This window comes from Dendropsophus ebraccatus, chromosome 7 (assembly GCF_027789765.1).
Source record: "Dendropsophus ebraccatus isolate aDenEbr1 chromosome 7, aDenEbr1.pat, whole genome shotgun sequence".
NCBI classification, from domain to species: Eukaryota; Metazoa; Chordata; class Amphibia; order Anura; family Hylidae; genus Dendropsophus; species Dendropsophus ebraccatus.
Genome location: NC_091460.1, coordinates 56,519,508 through 56,538,438, shown reverse-complemented (window position 1 = coordinate 56,538,438; position 18,931 = coordinate 56,519,508). Strand labels below are relative to the sequence as shown.

At 41.3% G+C, this 18,931-nt stretch overlaps 1 protein-coding gene across 5 annotated transcripts in view; it reads right to left on the bottom strand.

Moving 5' to 3' along the window:
- The window catches only part of LIMCH1 (LIM and calponin homology domains 1), a 206,224-nt gene that overhangs the window by 89,157 nt on the left and 98,136 nt on the right, over positions 1-18,931 (bottom strand). For all 5 annotated transcript variants that reach the window (XM_069977568.1, XM_069977569.1, XM_069977572.1 and 2 more), the window contains exon 3: positions 14,152-14,221. In XM_069977568.1, the coding sequence (XP_069833669.1) occupies positions 14,152-14,221 (70 nt within the window). The remainder of the gene's footprint in view (positions 1-14,151; positions 14,222-18,931) is intronic.

The following is an 18,931-nucleotide window of genomic DNA, read 5'->3' as shown; positions in this document are numbered from 1 at the left end:
GAGTCCATGAGCTATAACCACCATGGTCACTAGTTTGATTAGATCTCAGGTAGCTTCGTTTTTTTGATCACCAAGCTGTGTCTGTCCCAATAAGTTAAGAATATTTGCCCTGGTGGTAAAATTCCTTTCCATAAGCTCTATGTTCCACATGACCCAGAATAGACAGCCATTGCAATGACTGGTGTACCATACACAATCACGCATGTCATGTTCACTTGTTCACTTGAAGGATGACCTGCGTAATAATAAAATGCACCTGCAAACTGCACACAGGGGCTTCAGCTGTTTGCTGAAGGTTAGACTTTTTGGGATCCATGTAATTCCAAAAAGGGTTGGTCCAGTGTGAAAACTTAATTTTAAAGGGGTTGGCAAGCAATAGAATGTTTTTTTTAATGTGCTGACAAGAAAAAGAAAAAACCCAGACACACAAATAATCTCCCACCACTGCCATTTTGGGTGGTCAGCACTTCCTGGTCTCACCTCAACTCAAGTAAGTGGTGCTCCCGCTTACCACATCGTAATTTAGTGTGACCAATGCTAAAACAGCTGTTTGCCTGCTTCTCTTTAAAAACTCCCATTCTCCTGTGTTTTTAATGGAGCTTCAAGAAAGGAAGTTTTTCGTTAATTGATCAGTGCAGTTTCTCTCTGCTATGTCTAATATATTGCTAAACCAAGAGTGATCGGGGCAGTCCATAGGGGCTTCTCCCCTTCCCCTTCAAGGCGAGATCTCTAAACCAAGGCTGGTGGGGCAAGGAGAAGCCACATGGGACCTTCCAGATAAATTGTGGTTCAGGCAGCATGACAGTGATGAATTTTTACCTATTAGACTTAGCTACTAAAAGTTGTTCTTTTGTGTTGTGTTTTGTTGTGTTTTTATTTTCTTACTTTCATGTTCATTTATTTTACTATTTGTACATTATTATAGGGGCTGCCATATTGCCTGGGCTGCTTTTAACGGCATTTATTGGCATGCTTTACAGCAGGACTAATGGACATAGATGACAATAGACAGACTGCCACCTCGACATGAATGTAAAACATCATTGAGCATGTTCTGTGACCTTTAAAAAGGTCATACCAGAGGGAGCTGCTGATGCTGCAATGCTGTTCAGATCACTTTACAGCAGCCTCCTCTTATCACTCCAGACACAAAAGGAAGTCTCAGCTTAGTTTTAGCCAAAGTGGTGAGAATAAAAACTGCAAATTTCAGAATTTTTTTTATAATATAGATAAAAAAAATGTAAAATTAGAAAAAATATCACCAAAATGTCTTAAAAAATACTTTTAACATAAAAACATTTATACAAGTAGTTATTTTCTGATTACACATTCCCTTTAAGGGTTAAACACTGATTTGAAGGGAAACTTCCTCCAGTAGGTGGCAATATAGAGTAAGTTCTTCATTCTTGGAGGAGAGCTACTGTACTTTGCATACTTTTTTCCATGGGTAATTGCATTGCTTGAAAACTCTATATGCCAGTTTGGTGGTCTCCTTAAGGAGCCACACTACCCTTTGGTCAAAATCTGGTGAGCAAAAAATAATCATAGTTGAATCATTCCTATGATGTCTATGCACTTCTTATATAATGGTTATGAGAAAAGCCCTGTTCTACATTATGATGCCCAACGTGTACAGTACATAGTGGGGGGCTCGTTGATATTACTATTAATGGACACTTCATCCAGGCTTTGCCTGTACAGCTTTTCATTCCAGGTGCTCCAGATGTTACACTTCGGGAGCTCATATCAATGTCTCCCAGCTGCAAAAATGAAAGCTGAGCCAACCTTGAGCTTAATAACCGCTGCTTGCATTCCGTGGAGCCAAAGACTCTTTTGTTTGAGAGATTTCATTACCTTGATAAATCTAATCCGGGGTTTGTGTGTCAGTTCTGGAGCAACAAGTTTACGGGGGAAAAGGTCCAGGTTGAGTCTGAATGAACCATAGTTAATAAGAGTTGGTGATGAGCGCATGGGGTGGTCCAGCCAGCTCTGCCACCGCAAGGTTACAAAGCATTGGATTACATTACATAAGGCATTACTAAATTTTGGAATCATCAATAGTGCTTTTCTTCCCAAGAGCTGCACCACAAGTATCCCTTCCTCTCCATTAATAAGACTTCACCTCCCCCTCCTTCCTCTGAAGAAAAAGGAAAATAAAACCAATACCTTCACATTTTTGGCAGACTCCAACGTCCGGCTGTTATGTACAAGGGCTGCGCTGGCATGTTCCCCTGTCAGGTTTGTACAAACAAGGAAGTCACCGGCCGGAGCATGAATTCCTCAGGTTGGGGTCTACCATTATAAACAACATTTTTTACTGTCTGCTACAGTATAGGTTACATCGAACGATCGCTCGCCTATAATTTATTATATCACATGAAGTTTTGTTTGATGTCTTTGCCTCATGTGCAGTAATAAGTTACTTTATAGAAAACATCTGCTCTAGTTTTTTCTCTTTGAAAGCAATGCAAGTCTTAAAATTTCAAAGCTTGGGGAATTCTACTGAACTGCTCATTGTGGAAAATTATGCACAACTACTGGAGCGTTTGATGAAAAAAAAAGTTGAGTACTAAAGACAGATTTGGACATTATCTTAAGGTGTTCGATTCAAACAACACACAGCTTTAAACCAGCAAGTAATAAATGGAAAGGGCGGAGGGGGTGCAGAGGTACCAGTCATCACTGGGTCCTGATACCTACAGCTATAGGCTAAATTGCAGAACACTATACGCAGGCAGTGGTATCTATAAACTATGGCATAGCAATGTAATTATATTCAGATGCACTCTTATGTACTGTTCCTCATAGCTTAGTAACCCTAAATAATAACAGACTACCTTAGGGCTGTTTTATCCTGACCTCTGCCCCATATGAACACCCATCCGTATATCAGCACTCAGTATCTGGCGGGCAGGGCTGCATGTAAGATTGCTGGATCCTATATGTGGCCTTTTTCTTCTTTAATTCATTTGCCTCATATCCACTATCATAGAGGGTCAGGTGCGGCTGACCATTGAAGATTTTTTGCAGGTTAACCTGCCAGTTAGAACCATGTGATTAGCTGAGGAACGAGATTATGCTTATTTGTCAGCTGACCAAAGGGTGATTACCATGTAATAGTTGATCATATAATGTAATATCATAATGTAATAGATCCCTTAAAAGAAAACTCCATTGGAAAATGTACAGTATATGCAGCCACTCAGGGTGTTTGGGGTCAGGGGCAGGCTGGGTGAGGGGGGGGGGGGGCAGAGAGGCATGTGCCCCCCGCGCCCGTCTTCCCCACTAGGTCACAGGGCCGCAAGGCCTCAGGGCCATGTAGCGGTTGCTTACCCAGGATTGGGCCAGAGGAGGATGATCTCCGCCTCCAGTTGTGGCCAGGCTGCTTAGAATAAATGTATGAAGTTACCTGACAGCGCCATGGTGCTGTCAACCGGAGGTCAACGGATTGAGGGGGCCACCCACTGCCAGACACTTTGCCAGGCAGCACTGCGACTGCTAATAACAACGTTGGAAAAAAATCATGAAAAAAGACATTGTGTAAACGTGGTCTAAATATTAAATTAGACGTGGTCTAAATAAATTACCATCTATAACTAAATATCTGAGAGGGTACATAATGCTGCAAGTCATGAGTAAATGCACGTACAGTACCGAGAGAAAGTACAGACTGAACTGTGTTCCGCTAGCTCCAAAGCAAATGTATTTGTAAGATTTGGATTGTATGTATGACTGCTACTTGAGAATGTAACAGCGTGCTCAGGAGATTACCACTGAAACGCTCTTCATCTCTTATACCGGCCAGTCCAGAGATGCTGATATTACAACATCACACAGTTTGATAAAAATGAAAGACATGCAAAATGTATTCCTCTAATATCAACTATCTGTCCATGTAAAGAATTCCCTAAGAGCACCATAGATGTCAGCCATTAGCAACAAGGAGATGAACCAATAACAAGATGATAATTGTAATGTCATATTTAGGCAGAGCATGAAATAACAACATTGCTACTAAAGACCCCATGACACGGAACGATTATCGTCCGTAACGACTGAACGATGTCGGCTGATCGTTGCAGTCATTTGTCTTTCAACGTGTTGCCTGGAAGATCTAGGGATCAGCCCCCCGCAGCTCCCCACAGCCTCCCCTGCACTTACCCACTCGCTGGCGCTGCATGTAATAGCCGCGGCAGTGAGTGGGGAACGAGGAGTAAACGAGCGCTGAAAGCACTCGTTTGCTCCTCTAGTTGGCCCGTGGAATAGGGGCTTAACTTTCTAGCGTACCCCTTTGAACCAGATAACCAGATAAAAGCAGCTAAACCTGCTGATTTATGTGGAAATAGCTGTCCATCTTATTTGTATGGTGGCCTCCTTAGGTCTAGTTTACACATATCCGGCGGCGTTTCCCTCCGGTGCAGTAGAGAAGCACCGGAGGGAAACGCATCTCTGAACTGATCCCATTGTTTTCAATGGGACAGTTCGGATGATCCGTTCTACAACTGATGCCGCTGGACCGACTGTACGGGAGAACGCAGCATGCAGCGTCCTGACGTACGGCCCGCTAGGCTATCCGGCACCGCATCCACTAAAGTCTATGGAGCACCGGAGGCATGCCGTGTGCAGACGCATGCACCACCGGCTTTTGCCTCCGGTGCTCCATAGAGATGTCCCTGTCCCTGCCCCCCCTGTGACCCTGGCTCTGCAACAGAGTGTCCCCTTGCAGGTGGCCAGCCCCTAGCTCCTCTGTACAGGTGCAGTACTATAGGACAGGGGTAGGGAACCTTGCATCTCCAGCTGTTGCAAAACTACAACTCTCATCATGTCTGGGATATCCAGGCACGATGAGAGTTGTAGTATTGCAACAGCTGGAGAGCCAAGGTTCTTTACCACTGTAGTAGGAGATGGCCACATATATTGCTGCCCAAAGTAGAGGGCTCTGGTGTCCTGCTGCCCCCCTATATAGATGGCCCCCTGTAATGCCGTGGGGAAAAAAATGATGAAATAAACGTATAGACACTGATACAACTGATAGAACCTGATAGTTTTTTTCTGAAAAACGGATAGAAAACCTGATGACAACTGATGCCTTTTTGGCATCAGTTGTGACATCAGTTGTGGTCAATATCCACAAAAAAAAAAAACGGAAAAGGATGCAACTTATATATGTAAATTAGGCCTTACTCTCCTGACAGAAAAGAAGGGTTGGACATGTTAGGACCCATTTGCTCTCAGGAAGGCAAGTTACTGCCAGAACTGCCTGGCAGCAGCTTTCTCCCCTTTCACCATTCAGAATACCTGCACACTCACCCAAGCTGAGCATGTATGTGTATGTGGGAAACGAAAGACAGTCTGACTTGTGAGTTGGTGGAACCTTCTGATTTTTAGGGATCAGCTAACAATCTAATCAGCTGGTGCCATGAAGCTACACAGACTTGTACATTTCTTCTATTTAAAAAATAATCAAGCCTTCCAGTACTTAGCAGCTGAGGACGTCCTGTAGTTCTTTCCAATCTAACATAGTTCTCCCTGTTGCCCTGCTTTCTTTGTCAGGAGCTAGCCAGGGCAGGAGAAGCTCCCCATAGCAAACCTCCTGCTCTGGACACTTCCTGACATGGACAGAGGTGGCAGCAGAGATTACTTTGTCAGACAGGAAAGAATACACCACATCCTGCAGGACATACGGCAGTTGATAAGGCTTAGACTAAAAATAAAGATGTTACAAATCTTTATAACTATCTAGCACAAGCTGATTTAATAAGGTTATTTTTACCCCTTTAAGAAATGAAGCACAGCTTGACAGTGGCTTGCTAAGCACTGCTCCTTGCTCTCATTTCAGCAGACAGGCCTGCATGTAAATCAATAGCAGAATTACACAGAGAATCAATAGACATTAAAGTTCCATTTATAAACAAAATAGCAAACAAGTTGACAGCCAATAGTGCAGTGTCCTGTATGAGTAAGGCACATCGACGCAAATGTCCAATAGATGGTATATTATTAAAAGTATGAGGCAGAGTACCAAATACATAACATATCATTCAGATTTTACTGTCCTGGTTTACATTGACATACAATATTGAGTTATTTTGCAAATACTTTGTGTTTTATATTAGTTTATTGACTATCAGTTACTTGATGTTGATGTCTCTATTCACACACGCGCGCGCGCACACACACACACACACACACACACACACACACACACACACACACACACACACTCCTATACATAGGGCAATGCTTTTTTTGCTGCCCTTAGGATCAGACAGTGGGTTATGTCTTCTCTGCTGTCAGATGTGCGATACAACAGCTCAGCTCTCATCCTACATCTGGGCTCCTACAATGTACTACTCTCAGGACTATGAATGCAGCTTTACAGATGAATAGGGAAGAACACAGAGGGATTCAGGATTAATGCCAAATGAATGGGTGTCATATTGCTGAAACTTGCAAAAAAGGAATTTTCCTTTAAGAAAAACAAATATATTTGCATAAAAGCTTTATAACTATCTCCTACATTTATAAGTCTGTGAATGGGTACAGGGGAGCAAAACACTGCCAGACACATCTGGCAGCAGCTTGTGTCCCTAAGAACAAAAGACCCTGGCAGTTAAAATCTAACAAGCTTGTGGGAGGGGCGGAGGACCACACAGAGTAATAATAATAATAATAATAATAATAATAATAATAATAATAATAATAATAATATTTTTTTATTTATATAGCGCCAACAGATTCTGCAGCACTTTACCATCCTGGGGGTACATACATAGAAAAAAAAATCAGACATTACAGAGATATACATATAATTATCAAGCCAAACATGAGAAATGAGGGCCCTACGCAAAAGAGCTTACAGAGGAGAGAGACAAAAGAGAGGAGCAAAAGTGCTTCCCTGTTACTATGGTCTGGCCATCTTTTTTAGGCTATGTTCACACTACGTAAAAGTCGCCATCGGCAACAACGGCTGTACTTTTTGCGGAGCGCAACATAACCTTATCTGATATGGGATCCCGGCCGGAGCGTATACACATCATATACATTCCGGCCAGGATCCCATATGGGGCCGCAAAATAACTGACATGTCAATTTTCTGCAGCCAGAATTCAGTGAACTCCGGGCGCAGAAAGACCTGTCAGTTCACACAGTGAAGCGAGCGGCTCTGGCCGCTGGCTTCACTGTGCGCTATGGGGAGTTCTGAACCAGCACGCGCCCGCATCAGAGCTCTGCGGGGAGTTCTGCATCAGCACGCGCCCGCATCAGAGCTCTGCGGCCAGATGGATCATCCAGCCGGTACTTGAGTACCGGCCGCGATGATCCGGGCACAGAACGGAACGGCCGGTCTGATACGTTGTGTGAACATAGCCTTAAATAGGACATTACAGATAGAGGTGAGTGAACCAGTCACCAACCAATGCCTGCATGCTACAGGTCTAAGAACCCTATTACACGGAGCGATAATTGGCTGAATCAGCAGATTCAGGTGATTATCGCTCTGTGTAATAGCAGGGGTCCCAGCCGGTGTTTGACTGAGAGGCCTGTCAGTTCAAAGATTCGTTCTGAAGCTGCAGCCACTGTTCCAGGAAGCAAGCAGAGGGCAGGAGTAGGCCAGGGGCGTTTAGAGGTAATGTATTAACAGTTTAGGGCATCGCTAATGATGTCCATGCACCCCTTGCTAAATGATCATCGAGCCATGTAATAGGCTCTGTAAACGAGCAGTGATTTACATTATTGGTTGGGTCATCGTCTGTCTGTCTAATAGGACCCTAAGTGCTTGATGGGGGGGGGGGGGGGGTTGGGGTTTAACCAAATTAGGTAACCTAAAAGGCCTCTTTAAAAAGATGAATTTTGAGGGCATGTTAAGAGCTTTGGGTAGTGCAGCTCGAGAGGTACGGATTAAGGAGGATGTTAGGTGTAGGTCAATAGCAGAGCGTAAAGCACGGGTAGGTAGGGTGGTAGACCGAGATGATGAAGAAGATATAAGGAGGTGCAGCAATGTCGAGAGCAGGTAAAAAAAAATACTGGTCTTTTACTGGTTTCCCACTGGTGTGATTCCAACAGTGCCATCCCCACTGCCATTTCCAATCTTCATGTTCTCCAGTCCACCATACGGGGAGTGCCAATAACTGGCTGAAGTGGGTCAGGACTACAAGGGAACCAAACTGTCTGAGCAACACCAGTGGGGAACCAGTGGAGATGAATACATATTTTATGTTTTACTGCCACCCTGAGCACTTTCCTCTGAGTTTTCCTCTGACAACCCCTGTATGAATGAAAGTTCTACAACTTTCAAATATACTTTGTGCTTTTATTTCTCACAATTTACAAAAAACATTTATGTTGTCAGTGAATGAAAACATTTAGAAGCTGGACAAGTTTTTTCAGATAATTAACTACAATGTATATATATATATACACATATATACGCAGTGCATGTGAATGAAGACAAGCTACTCATTCACTGGCAGTAAACACATATCTTGAAAAGAAAGAATTACACGGCAATGTTTATATAACTTGCACAACTGTTCATTTATAGAAAGCTAAAGCTTCATCTGGATACAGACCTCCAGTGTTATCTGGAATATCTAAGAAATATGACAATTCCAAACCCGATAATCTACATTATATAGCCAGTTTGATGCTTCAAAGCCATAATTGTGGAATGCAAGACTGGGCTCTGGGGGAGAAAAACACAATCCTTTTGGACAGACTCCATAAGCAGAAGGAAGACAACATGACCCCCTCATTATAGTCTGGTGGCAGCACTGTGCTAATGGTGACAAATGCCAGCTTTTTATGAAAGGTCAGGTGCCATTTTTGTTAACACTGCTCACTGTGTTTCCGAGCAAATGTTCCATGTCATTCAAGGACAAGCACGTTGAGAAGTATGTTTATGTAAATGGAGACGTGACTGCAGGTCAAGGCCCCCATCAGTACTGTGACCCCAGTAATATCACCACCTATTCTTATGACTTCCTGTAAATCATTTCCAATTAGACAGAACAAGTGACATTTCCTACAGAATGTTACCAGCCGCGCAATCAAACTCTACGGCTTGAAGGAACTTCTGACAAGTCACTGGGATTTACAGAAACCTATAGGTCTTCACACTGGCTACTTCTCCAGCTAAAATGTGGTCCAGGACCCTGACAGGTTTCAGGTTCCCTGGATTAATATAGGTTGGAAATTCAAGAGAATTAGATTTGTGCTGAATTGAATCACTCATTTCTAATGGCTACTCGCAATACTATAACAGCTTAAGTGGGGTAAAATGGTCAAGACAATCTCCCCTTATAAAATCAGCTGTTTGACAGGAGTCCTGGCATGACAATGGGAAATCGCCTGAGCTTTGGGTGTAAATGATCATAGTGTAGATATTACTAACTTGTATGACATGAAAGCTATATTGGACCACATCTATTCTTAGGAAAAGAGAATGCAGCAAGAACATAACATATCGTGCTGCCTGAACCACAGTCTTCGAGGTGGTCCCCAGCAGCTTCTTTCCAACCTATCATCCTTGACTGACAGATATCTCCATGTATCAAAGCCAGTGGGGCAGACTGAAGCCACAGGGGACTGCCCCAATGATTTCTCAATTAAGTGGCTTGAAAATATGCACCTTGCTCAACATGTGGCTAATCATGAAAGGGATGTGGCTTAAAGGGGAAGTTTTTTTCAACTGGGGTCAGAAAGTTATATAGATTTGTAATTTATTTTAAAAATCCTCTAGTACTTATCAGCTGTTGTATGTCCTGACAAATCCCCAAAGAAAAAACTTCCCTGCTCAAACAGTTCCTGCCATAAACAGAGGTGGCAGCAGAGAGCACAGTGTCAGACTGGAGAGAATACACCACTTCCTGCAGGACATACAAAAGCTGATAAGTACTGGAATGCTGGAGATGTTTAAATAGAAGTAAATTACAAATCTATATAAACTTTCTAAAACCAGTTGAACTGAAAGGAAAAACAAGTTTTGCTGTAGTGCCCCTTTAAAGATAAAAACATAAACATAAACTTTTAAACATAAACTAGACAGTGCCGAATTTAATAAGTAGCATAAGCTATCGTGATAATTTTATATACGATTTGGTCTACATTGACAGTTAGTATTAGATAAGTATTAGTACAGCTGCCCCTTTAAGTACTTAAAAGGGGTATTCTCAACATCAAAAGTTTAGAGGTCAGTGCATAGCAATGTTCTGAAGCCCGTAGAAAATGAAGTAAGTGCTGGCTGTACATGAGTACTGCACTCCAGTTGGGGAATAAGTTTCCTCCATACCTAGGTCCCAGTAGACCCTCAACCTCTTGTGGGTAGAGGATATGTTCATGGCAGTAACCGCTACTGCAGTATGCTAGACACACCCATAGATAATTGTTGCGCTTTTTATTTAACACAGGAAATTGACCCCCCCAAAGTGATATAGAAACCTGGTAACCTGTAAAACCAGACAATGGTCCCTGTGATCACCTTCTTTTGAGTTCATTGAACAAAAATGAGCGCCCACAGCTCATTTTATTGCCATATGAGAACGTGGGCTCTCCATCTGCAGCTATTGTTCTTAGTGCCTACTTGCATCACCTCGTTCCAAAGATATTATTCCTTAAAATTCCAAGATTTTACATTGTTTCACACAGCAGGACACCAGCATGTTCCTGTTTGCCATACACTTCAATCAAAGCGTATATCAAAGACACACTGTACAGAACAAATGCGGAAACAATAAGAGCCCTTTAGAAGCGGAAACAACTGCTACGGTACAGGCATTATGTAACATTACAGCACAGTTTTAGATTCAGCAACAACAAAGCTATATATATTATATATACAGTATATACTATAATAAAAGAAAACAATATTCTAGGATCTTACAAAAAAAAGTGGATTACATACCCCAGTTGAGGAGCTGATTCAGTCTACAGGGGGTTTCTTTGCGAGACAGCCCCTTTAAATAAGCAATTCCAGGAACTGTTCCTAAATCTGTCTCTGTAGTAGATATAAACTGTGTGTTTTTCACAAGCCTTTTTTGCCTATTGGCTGGAAAGTAGCTCAGTATGAAATTCCCTAATATGTAGTAAGACTTCAATCCACAGCCGCACAGTAAACAACTATTTTAGGTCTTACGCAATTACAAAAACAAATCCAATGAGGAGCAAGATTGTGTACACACATGGGTATGACATGTGCCATCTACATGCCTTATCAGTGGGTATCTAAGCTTTATCATGGGAAATCCACAAACAAATGAGTTACTGTAATATAATATCTGGTAAGTGAAGACAGACATTGCCTTCTAAGCTATAAGTGGCTATTGGAAACATCATTGTCAATGTCACACACTTCTCTAGAAAATCACATCAACAAGGGATTATTGCATGCTAATGACATTATCAACTAATCATTGTGTAATAGCATAATACCATAACGTCACGAGCTGAGAGGTCAGACAGTAGCATAGAAGAGATCTGTACAGACAGCCTTCTCATTTCTGAGCAATAGTTAAAGGGGTTATCCAGCGCTACAAAAACATGGCCACTTTTCCTCTTACTGTTGTCTCCAGTTCAGGTGCAGTTTGCAATTAAGCTCCATTTACTTCAATGGAACCGACTTTCAAAACCCCACCCAAACTGGAGACAACAGTAGGGGGAAAGTGGCCATGTTTTTGTAGCGCTGGATAACCCCTTTAAGGCATTGTAACAATGCTGGCTGGTGATAAGATGGCAGAACAGATCCTACAACCTTTACCTACATCAGTCACAGTAATCGTCTATCTCGAGTCCTAACAATGATGCCCATTACTCAGATACCTTCAAACGTACAGGAGGACCAGAGATGAGAGACAGCTGGTTATCCCCAGTTCCTGTTAAAACAGCAGATGGTTCTCCAAAATGGGGAGAAGCAGTGATCTGATCCTGTCCCATGGTCCCCTTGCAAGCACAGACCACTGGTAGTTCCCCATATGCCCCCACTGCTTTGCCACAAATTCTTAATTCAGTGAGGCAGGGCGAAAGCATAGTGTCCCCCCCCCCCCCCTCTCCCCCTCTTTCTGGTGTCACCACAGTTACAAAAGGAAGGGGAAAACATGTTACAAACTCAAATGCCCCCCTGAGCAGAACCAATTGTGTCTACAAATACTGTGTATAAATGGCAGTCAGGAAATGTTTTTGTATGACGAATAGAAACAAACTACAAAAACTGACCCTAATACAGAAAACTAGGCTAAAAAAGTACTAAAAAATACAAGAATTACTGAGTTACAATATAATCCACACCACACTGCAAAAGTCAGGGATATAAAATGAGAGGCTAGCGGATCAGATACTTCTACTCCAAGAGAGCTCTGAGGAGAAAAATCAGCTGATCCACGCTAACTGGTGTCATGAATAACGGACCCTCGCCACAATCCCCTTCTATTAGTTACAATACATTACTTATTATTTCAGGTACTCAACATTTTAAGATCTTTACTAACAGTCAAGGAATGGGAATGTTCTTCTCTACAGCCCAGGACTGAAATACTATAGACCTTAAGGGTATGTTCACACATTGTATGTTGCACATTTGGTCACAGTTCAGATTTAGGGCTTCAGATTAGCCCTACACCATGGGGTTAATTTAAAGGTAGCCACTGGGATTTAGCAGCTCTAATACAGACTGACATTACAGAGCCATCTTTGTATGAATTGCGCGGTTTATTCCCATAGAAGTAATGGGGATTACAATAGAGTGCAACATTTTAGTGCAGGAGTGAACTGTGTGCGGTTGTGAAGAACATTCCTTACAGATGTTGCAAATAAAGCAAATAAAGTTCTCTCTCTCGGAGTTCCAGCCTCCCCTAGGTGCTGTTACTATTTCTAGGATGAAAACCTAATATCACAAACACGTGTATACACCAAAACATTGCTGGAAAGTATTTTTCCCTTTGTGGAGGTGCCATCAGCTATGATCTAATTTTACTCAGAACAGTTTTTCTTTCATACAATACTTCTATTTACATACTAATGTCACAACTAGTAAGGATTATTCTAAAGTGAGGAAAAAAAATACCCAAATTCAGCTTTCACTCAGAATATAACACGGGTGGCTGGCTGGACATCACAGAAAGGGTTCCATCATGCCAGGATCCAACTCTCTGAAGCCATAAAAGAGGAGTTGTGTTGGCAGACTCAAGTAGCCCATGTAGTATATGATGGCCATTGCTATTAATGTTTGCCCCTGCTAAGTAATGCTACAGCAAAATCAGCTAGTTTTAATTAGACAAGCCCGTTAACTTTTTAAAGGAAATTTGTCCGCTATATATCATGCATGGAGCTGCAGATACCATAGCTGGCTGTCTGCAAAGTTATAAAATCTTGCTTTCCTTTCAAGTTTAAGTGTCAAGGAGGCTGGGCTGTGCTGCAGCATGCATTCCTCCTCCCTCCCACACTCCTACCGAACCTGCATGATTTTCAGGGCCCGGTGCTGGAACCCATGCAGGGGTGCTAAGGGAGGGAAGAGGTTTGCATGCTGCAGCTCATCCAGCCTCTTTGACACCAGGGCTTGGAAGTAAAACTTTGCAAACACCTATCTCCTAAAACACAGGGGTCATTTGGTTTTTCTTCCTATCACCTATCTGCAGCTCTGAGCATGATATCCAGCTGACAGATTTCCTTAAAGCTAAGCCAATCACATGGAATGCAGTCTCAGAAAATTACAAAATATCACAAAATTATACAAAACACTATTTTCTCTGAAGTGGCTTCTGCTCTCCATGCCAGTTCCAATAAAAAGGGGTTTCACCCTGTGATCTTAAAGGTGTTTTCTCAAATCCATCCACTCTTTATGGATCCAATGAGAAAGCCAAGTACAGTGCTCAACTATCTCCTTGTACCCATCACCAAAAAATATTTTATAAGCCTGGGTCTCAGGGTTCAGCCTGCAATTAGCAGTCAGATGTCCCACCGATCAGAGATATATCAATTATCCTGTGTATGGGGGATTGGGGTCTACAAGTATAAACTTGGAAAATCCCCTGAATAGACAAACCTTTAACGCTTGGCCTGTCCAAATAAAATGAGTATTGTTGAAATTAGTCCATAAACTACAAATATCACAAGATGCACATTTAGTAATATTTACATAAAAAAACAGTTAGTTGAACTTACCAACCCCGCAATGGGTGTAGGCAGTCTATTGATCTTCTTTATTAGTCCTGGTTTGATTGCGTTCAATAACCTGCAAAATTATAAAAAGGTCACAAAAAAGCCAGTAAAATTATTTTAATCAAAGGACATAATGGAGCTATATTACAAAGATCCTGTTCCAGGCCTCCAGTTAAAGTATACATTGTAAAGAGCTTCCACCATATCCCTCTGAAGGAGGCCTGCGACACAACCCACTGTATACATATAGGTTGCTTATAAGGTATTAGGCCCAATCAAGATGATAATTTAAGGACCTAAAAAGCAATAAAGAGCTGAAATGTTGCTAGGAAGGAACAGGAGAAAAGGGAATGCCAAAGATCACAGCACATTTTAGATGTCATCTCCTTGACCAGATGCTTTTTGGATAAATTCCATAAAAGAGGCCTGTCCACACCGCCAGCCACAAACTACAGCATCTGAACTCTGCAAAATGTCATTGGATAAGCAAACTGAATTGTGCAATAAGGTTAGACGAGACAAATAAAAGGCTTTTGGTTTGGGTTATATTTAATATAAAAAAAAATTTTATATTTTCCAAAACTTTCAAGTTTTACTTTATATTAGTCCCACAAGGGGACTTTGAAATGCAATATTCAGAGCATTAATATAATACACTGTACTACTGTTGTAGTGCAGTGTATTATCCTGTCAGCACAACACTGACAGGTGAGCTGACCGGCCTTGCCAGGGGCAAAACAAAGTAGACCTAAATATATGGCATACCTGGGGCCTTCATTAGGCCCCCTGCTGCTATATAAAGCAATCTCCATCCCAGCAACTGCATTACCCCGCTGCTGACGGGGTGACAAAAATTCAGAAGCCACTTAAATGCCACAATCACAATTTGACCACAGCATCTAAGCGGTTAAACTACAATGATCGAAGCTTAGAGCATGGGCCTGCTGTCACAGTCCAAAAAGAAATTGGTCCAAAAAGAAATTGCCTCTATATATCTACACCTAAACATCAAACATATGGACATGACATAACTCCTATCAACACATCATAACTTAAAGTGTCACTGTCGTTTAAATTATTTTTTTTTTGCATAAATCAATAGTCCAGACGATTTTAAGAAACTTTGTAATTGGGTTTATTAGCCGAAAAATGCATTTTTATAATGAAAAAGCTGTTTGAAGCTCTCCCCCCAGTCTTCATGATTGTCTATGGAGAGGGGAAGGGTGGAGGGGGATGAGGCACTAAAACAGGACAACAAAGAGTTAATTTACAGCTACATCACAGGGCTATCTCCTCTGACCTCTGAATGCCAGCTTCACATAGCTCCAAGCAGTATAATCCTTTGTTCTTTGCTCTCTGCTGCCGACTAATCTCCATCCTCCCCCTCCCCATAGAACAGACAGAGTCCGACTGATGTAAAAGAGTCAAGATTTCCTGATAATGAGCAGTGGATGAGAGAGAGAGTAGGGAGGGGGGGGGCTGGGGAAAGGCTTTTTGAATACAGATAATGGCATTAGAGATGAGCGAACCTTGAGCATGCTTGAGTCTATCCAAACCCGAGCATTCGGCATAGCGGGGGCTGCTGAAGTTGGATAAAGCTCTTAAGCAGCCTGGAAAACATTAATATATGGATATGTTTTCCACATAGCCTTAGGGCTTTATCCAAGTTCAGCAGCCCCCGCTATGCCGAATGCTCGGGTTTGGATAGACTCCAGCATGCTCGAGGTTCTCTCATCTTTTTTTATATTCAAATAATTTTTTTATTTTCCACAATATATATTTAACAATTCATTGTACATGTTTAGTGAGTTGCAGTACATTATTCAAATAAATATATATTATATACATAATACAAATACAAAAAAAAAAAAAAAAAACAGCAAAAGAATATCACCACTCTTCAGTCCATCTTATCGTTAGCATATTCCCCTCAGGGTATACGGACTGTTATCTGCAACCCCTAATCCCATGCAACTAAATCTAAATCTTTATTAGCCCCTATAAAAACCCGCCCAACCCAACCCATCCTGCCCATGCCGTGGAGTAGGAAGGGGGGAAGCGGAGGTAAAAGGTGAGGAGGAGAAATAAACAACAAAAAAGTAAAAAAATAAAAAATAAATAAATAAGTAAATAAATAAATAAATGAAATGAAATAAACCCCAATACCTACATAAGTATAATAATAGATAGACTCTCATCTATATCATTATTCCCAAGAGTCCCATATATAGTGGAAATTCTTTCGGCCCTTTATAGTGCGATAATAATAGACTTTTTCATATTGCCGAGTCTGTTTTATTAAATTTTCCCATTCCTTGACCGACGGGGGTTTATGATCAATCCAAGCTCTCATAAGAGTAACCTGTGCCAACTGCAACAGTTTGGTAATCAACAGTTTTTTGCCCAGAAGGTCCATAGATGAGCCCAGGACCATACACAAGAAAGTAAAGGGAACAATGACTCTCAGTTTTAATTGAATAGTCTCAGCTATTGCCCTCCAATATTCCTGTATATACATACAACTCCAAAATAGGTGAAGATGATCTGCTTCTTCCATGCCACACTTGCTGCATCTGGAGTCAGACCGCAGTCCCATCTTAGCCAATTTATCGGGGGTGTAGTGTAGTTTATTCACTATTTTAAACTGAATAATCCTATAATTATAATCTAATACAGTGACCTTATTATTCATTACTATACTGTCCCAATCAGTGCCTGGAATGGACCCAATTTCTTTCTCCCACCTACCTTTCATTTTAGTTTGCATTCCTTCTGTGCCATATCTCACCAATAATTTATATAGCCTACCTAAGTCCCCTTTCTTATGTGTTGTCATTTTCATAACCTGTGTAGGGATCTCATGATCCTGTGTATAGAAAATAGATTTATCCTGTGTGCACTTAACCGCATGTTCTAATTGCTTATAATATAAATAATGTGTAGCCGAAAGGCTGTAATCCTGAACCATTGTATCAAACGGCAAAAGTGTACCAGAAGAAAATATCTATGTAATATTTCTAATCCCCCTATTTGTCCAGAATTTATATTCAATATTTTTATTAAACTCTACCAAATTGTCATTTCCCCAAGGAGTGGTACATTTAAGACTGTGGTTAATACCACAGATTTTCTTCACCCGTGCCCATGCTTTAATCCATAACAGTGCATAAAGTACACCACCCCCTTGTGGACTGCGAGTCAGCCCCGCTTCTAAAAAGCTCAACATGTTATCAAAGTATTTTTTTTTTTTTTGAGGCCCATAACCTCATCCCCAGAAAGGGCTGATTATGGTATATTATAGAATTCTGGAGTTGTATCGCCAAAAAGTACAGGTTAAAGTCTGGCATAGAGAAACCTCCTTCTCCCTCCCGTAAATTAAAGCTACAATATTTAATGCGAACACGTTTGCGTCCCCAGATCAGCTTATTGAGTACCCTCTCTATTCCTCTAAACCACCAGTCCGATATCCATACAGGGGAGGCCCTTAAATTATATAGGATCTGTGGTTGGAGGACCATCTTTATCAAAGCCAACCGGTCGGCCATCGATAAAGGCAATCTGGCCCAAATTTCTACTTTTTTTTCTATTTTATGCAACAATGGTTTAAGATTTAGTTCTGTGAATCTGGTTACTTCATCTGAAATCCAAATACCAAGATATTTAAATCTCTGATCAGATGCAACCACCTTCAGCCCAAAATCGGGCGTACACCCCCCATGCCCAATGTTCAGTAGGGAAGATTTGCTCCAGTTTACCTTTAACCCAGCAACCCTACTAAATTCATTTAATCTCTCCATTATTAAGGGGATAGTCTTTGCTGGTTCCCGTACAAACAGGAGAAGATCATCCGCATAAAGCACGATTTTCTCCTCCGTTCGCTCATCTCTAAATGGCATATTTGCCTAATAAACCCAATTACAAAGACTCTTAAAATCGCCTGTACTATTGATTTCTGCAAAAAAAAACAAAAAAACAAACAAAAAAAAAACACGACAGTGACACTTTAACTCCAATCCAGGGAAAAGCCATTTCAACTCTTTATTCCCTCCTGTGGTACAAAATCATAGAACACACAACATTTCAGTCTACAGGATCTCTTAAAACAGGTGGCATTTCAGCCACACAAGAGCATTTGATATATGACTTGGAACAGGCGCCATTCTGGCTGTATGATATAGATAAATACAGGATATATGACATGGGACGGCCAATGTTTTGGCCACAAAGACCTTTTGAGATACACACTGGAAAAGGCAACGTTTCAGCATTGTAAAGTCTTTTAATGTAGGATTTAGAACAAGAAAAGTTTTGCCAACACAAGGCCTTTTAATACATAGCCTGGAACAGGCAACAGTTTGATCCTAAAAGACCTTTTGATATGATATCATTTGACATTTCAGGCATTTTTCGTGCTTTTGTAGCGTACTCTAAACAAAGATGTGAAATGGCAACTTTCAGTGGAGTCCAGTGCTTTGGCTTTTCTCTGGATTCAATTATTCTGGGGGACAGACTGTGCCCGTCGCTAATTCGCCAAATAACTTTGGAGTGGGGCTGATTATTCTATTTGTTATTCATCTAATGAGTGAAACATCTCTATGTTCATACAGTATAATCTGCTAACAACGGGAAGGTACCAATATATCTGCAAAATAACTACTGGTGCCTTCATTTCTCTTGTAATCTGAACATTTAGATCAATTACAAACTATCCTACCAGTAGCTAGTAGAGACTTTACATTTGCACTCTACACCATAACTACTATTCCCACTTTTATACTGTTTT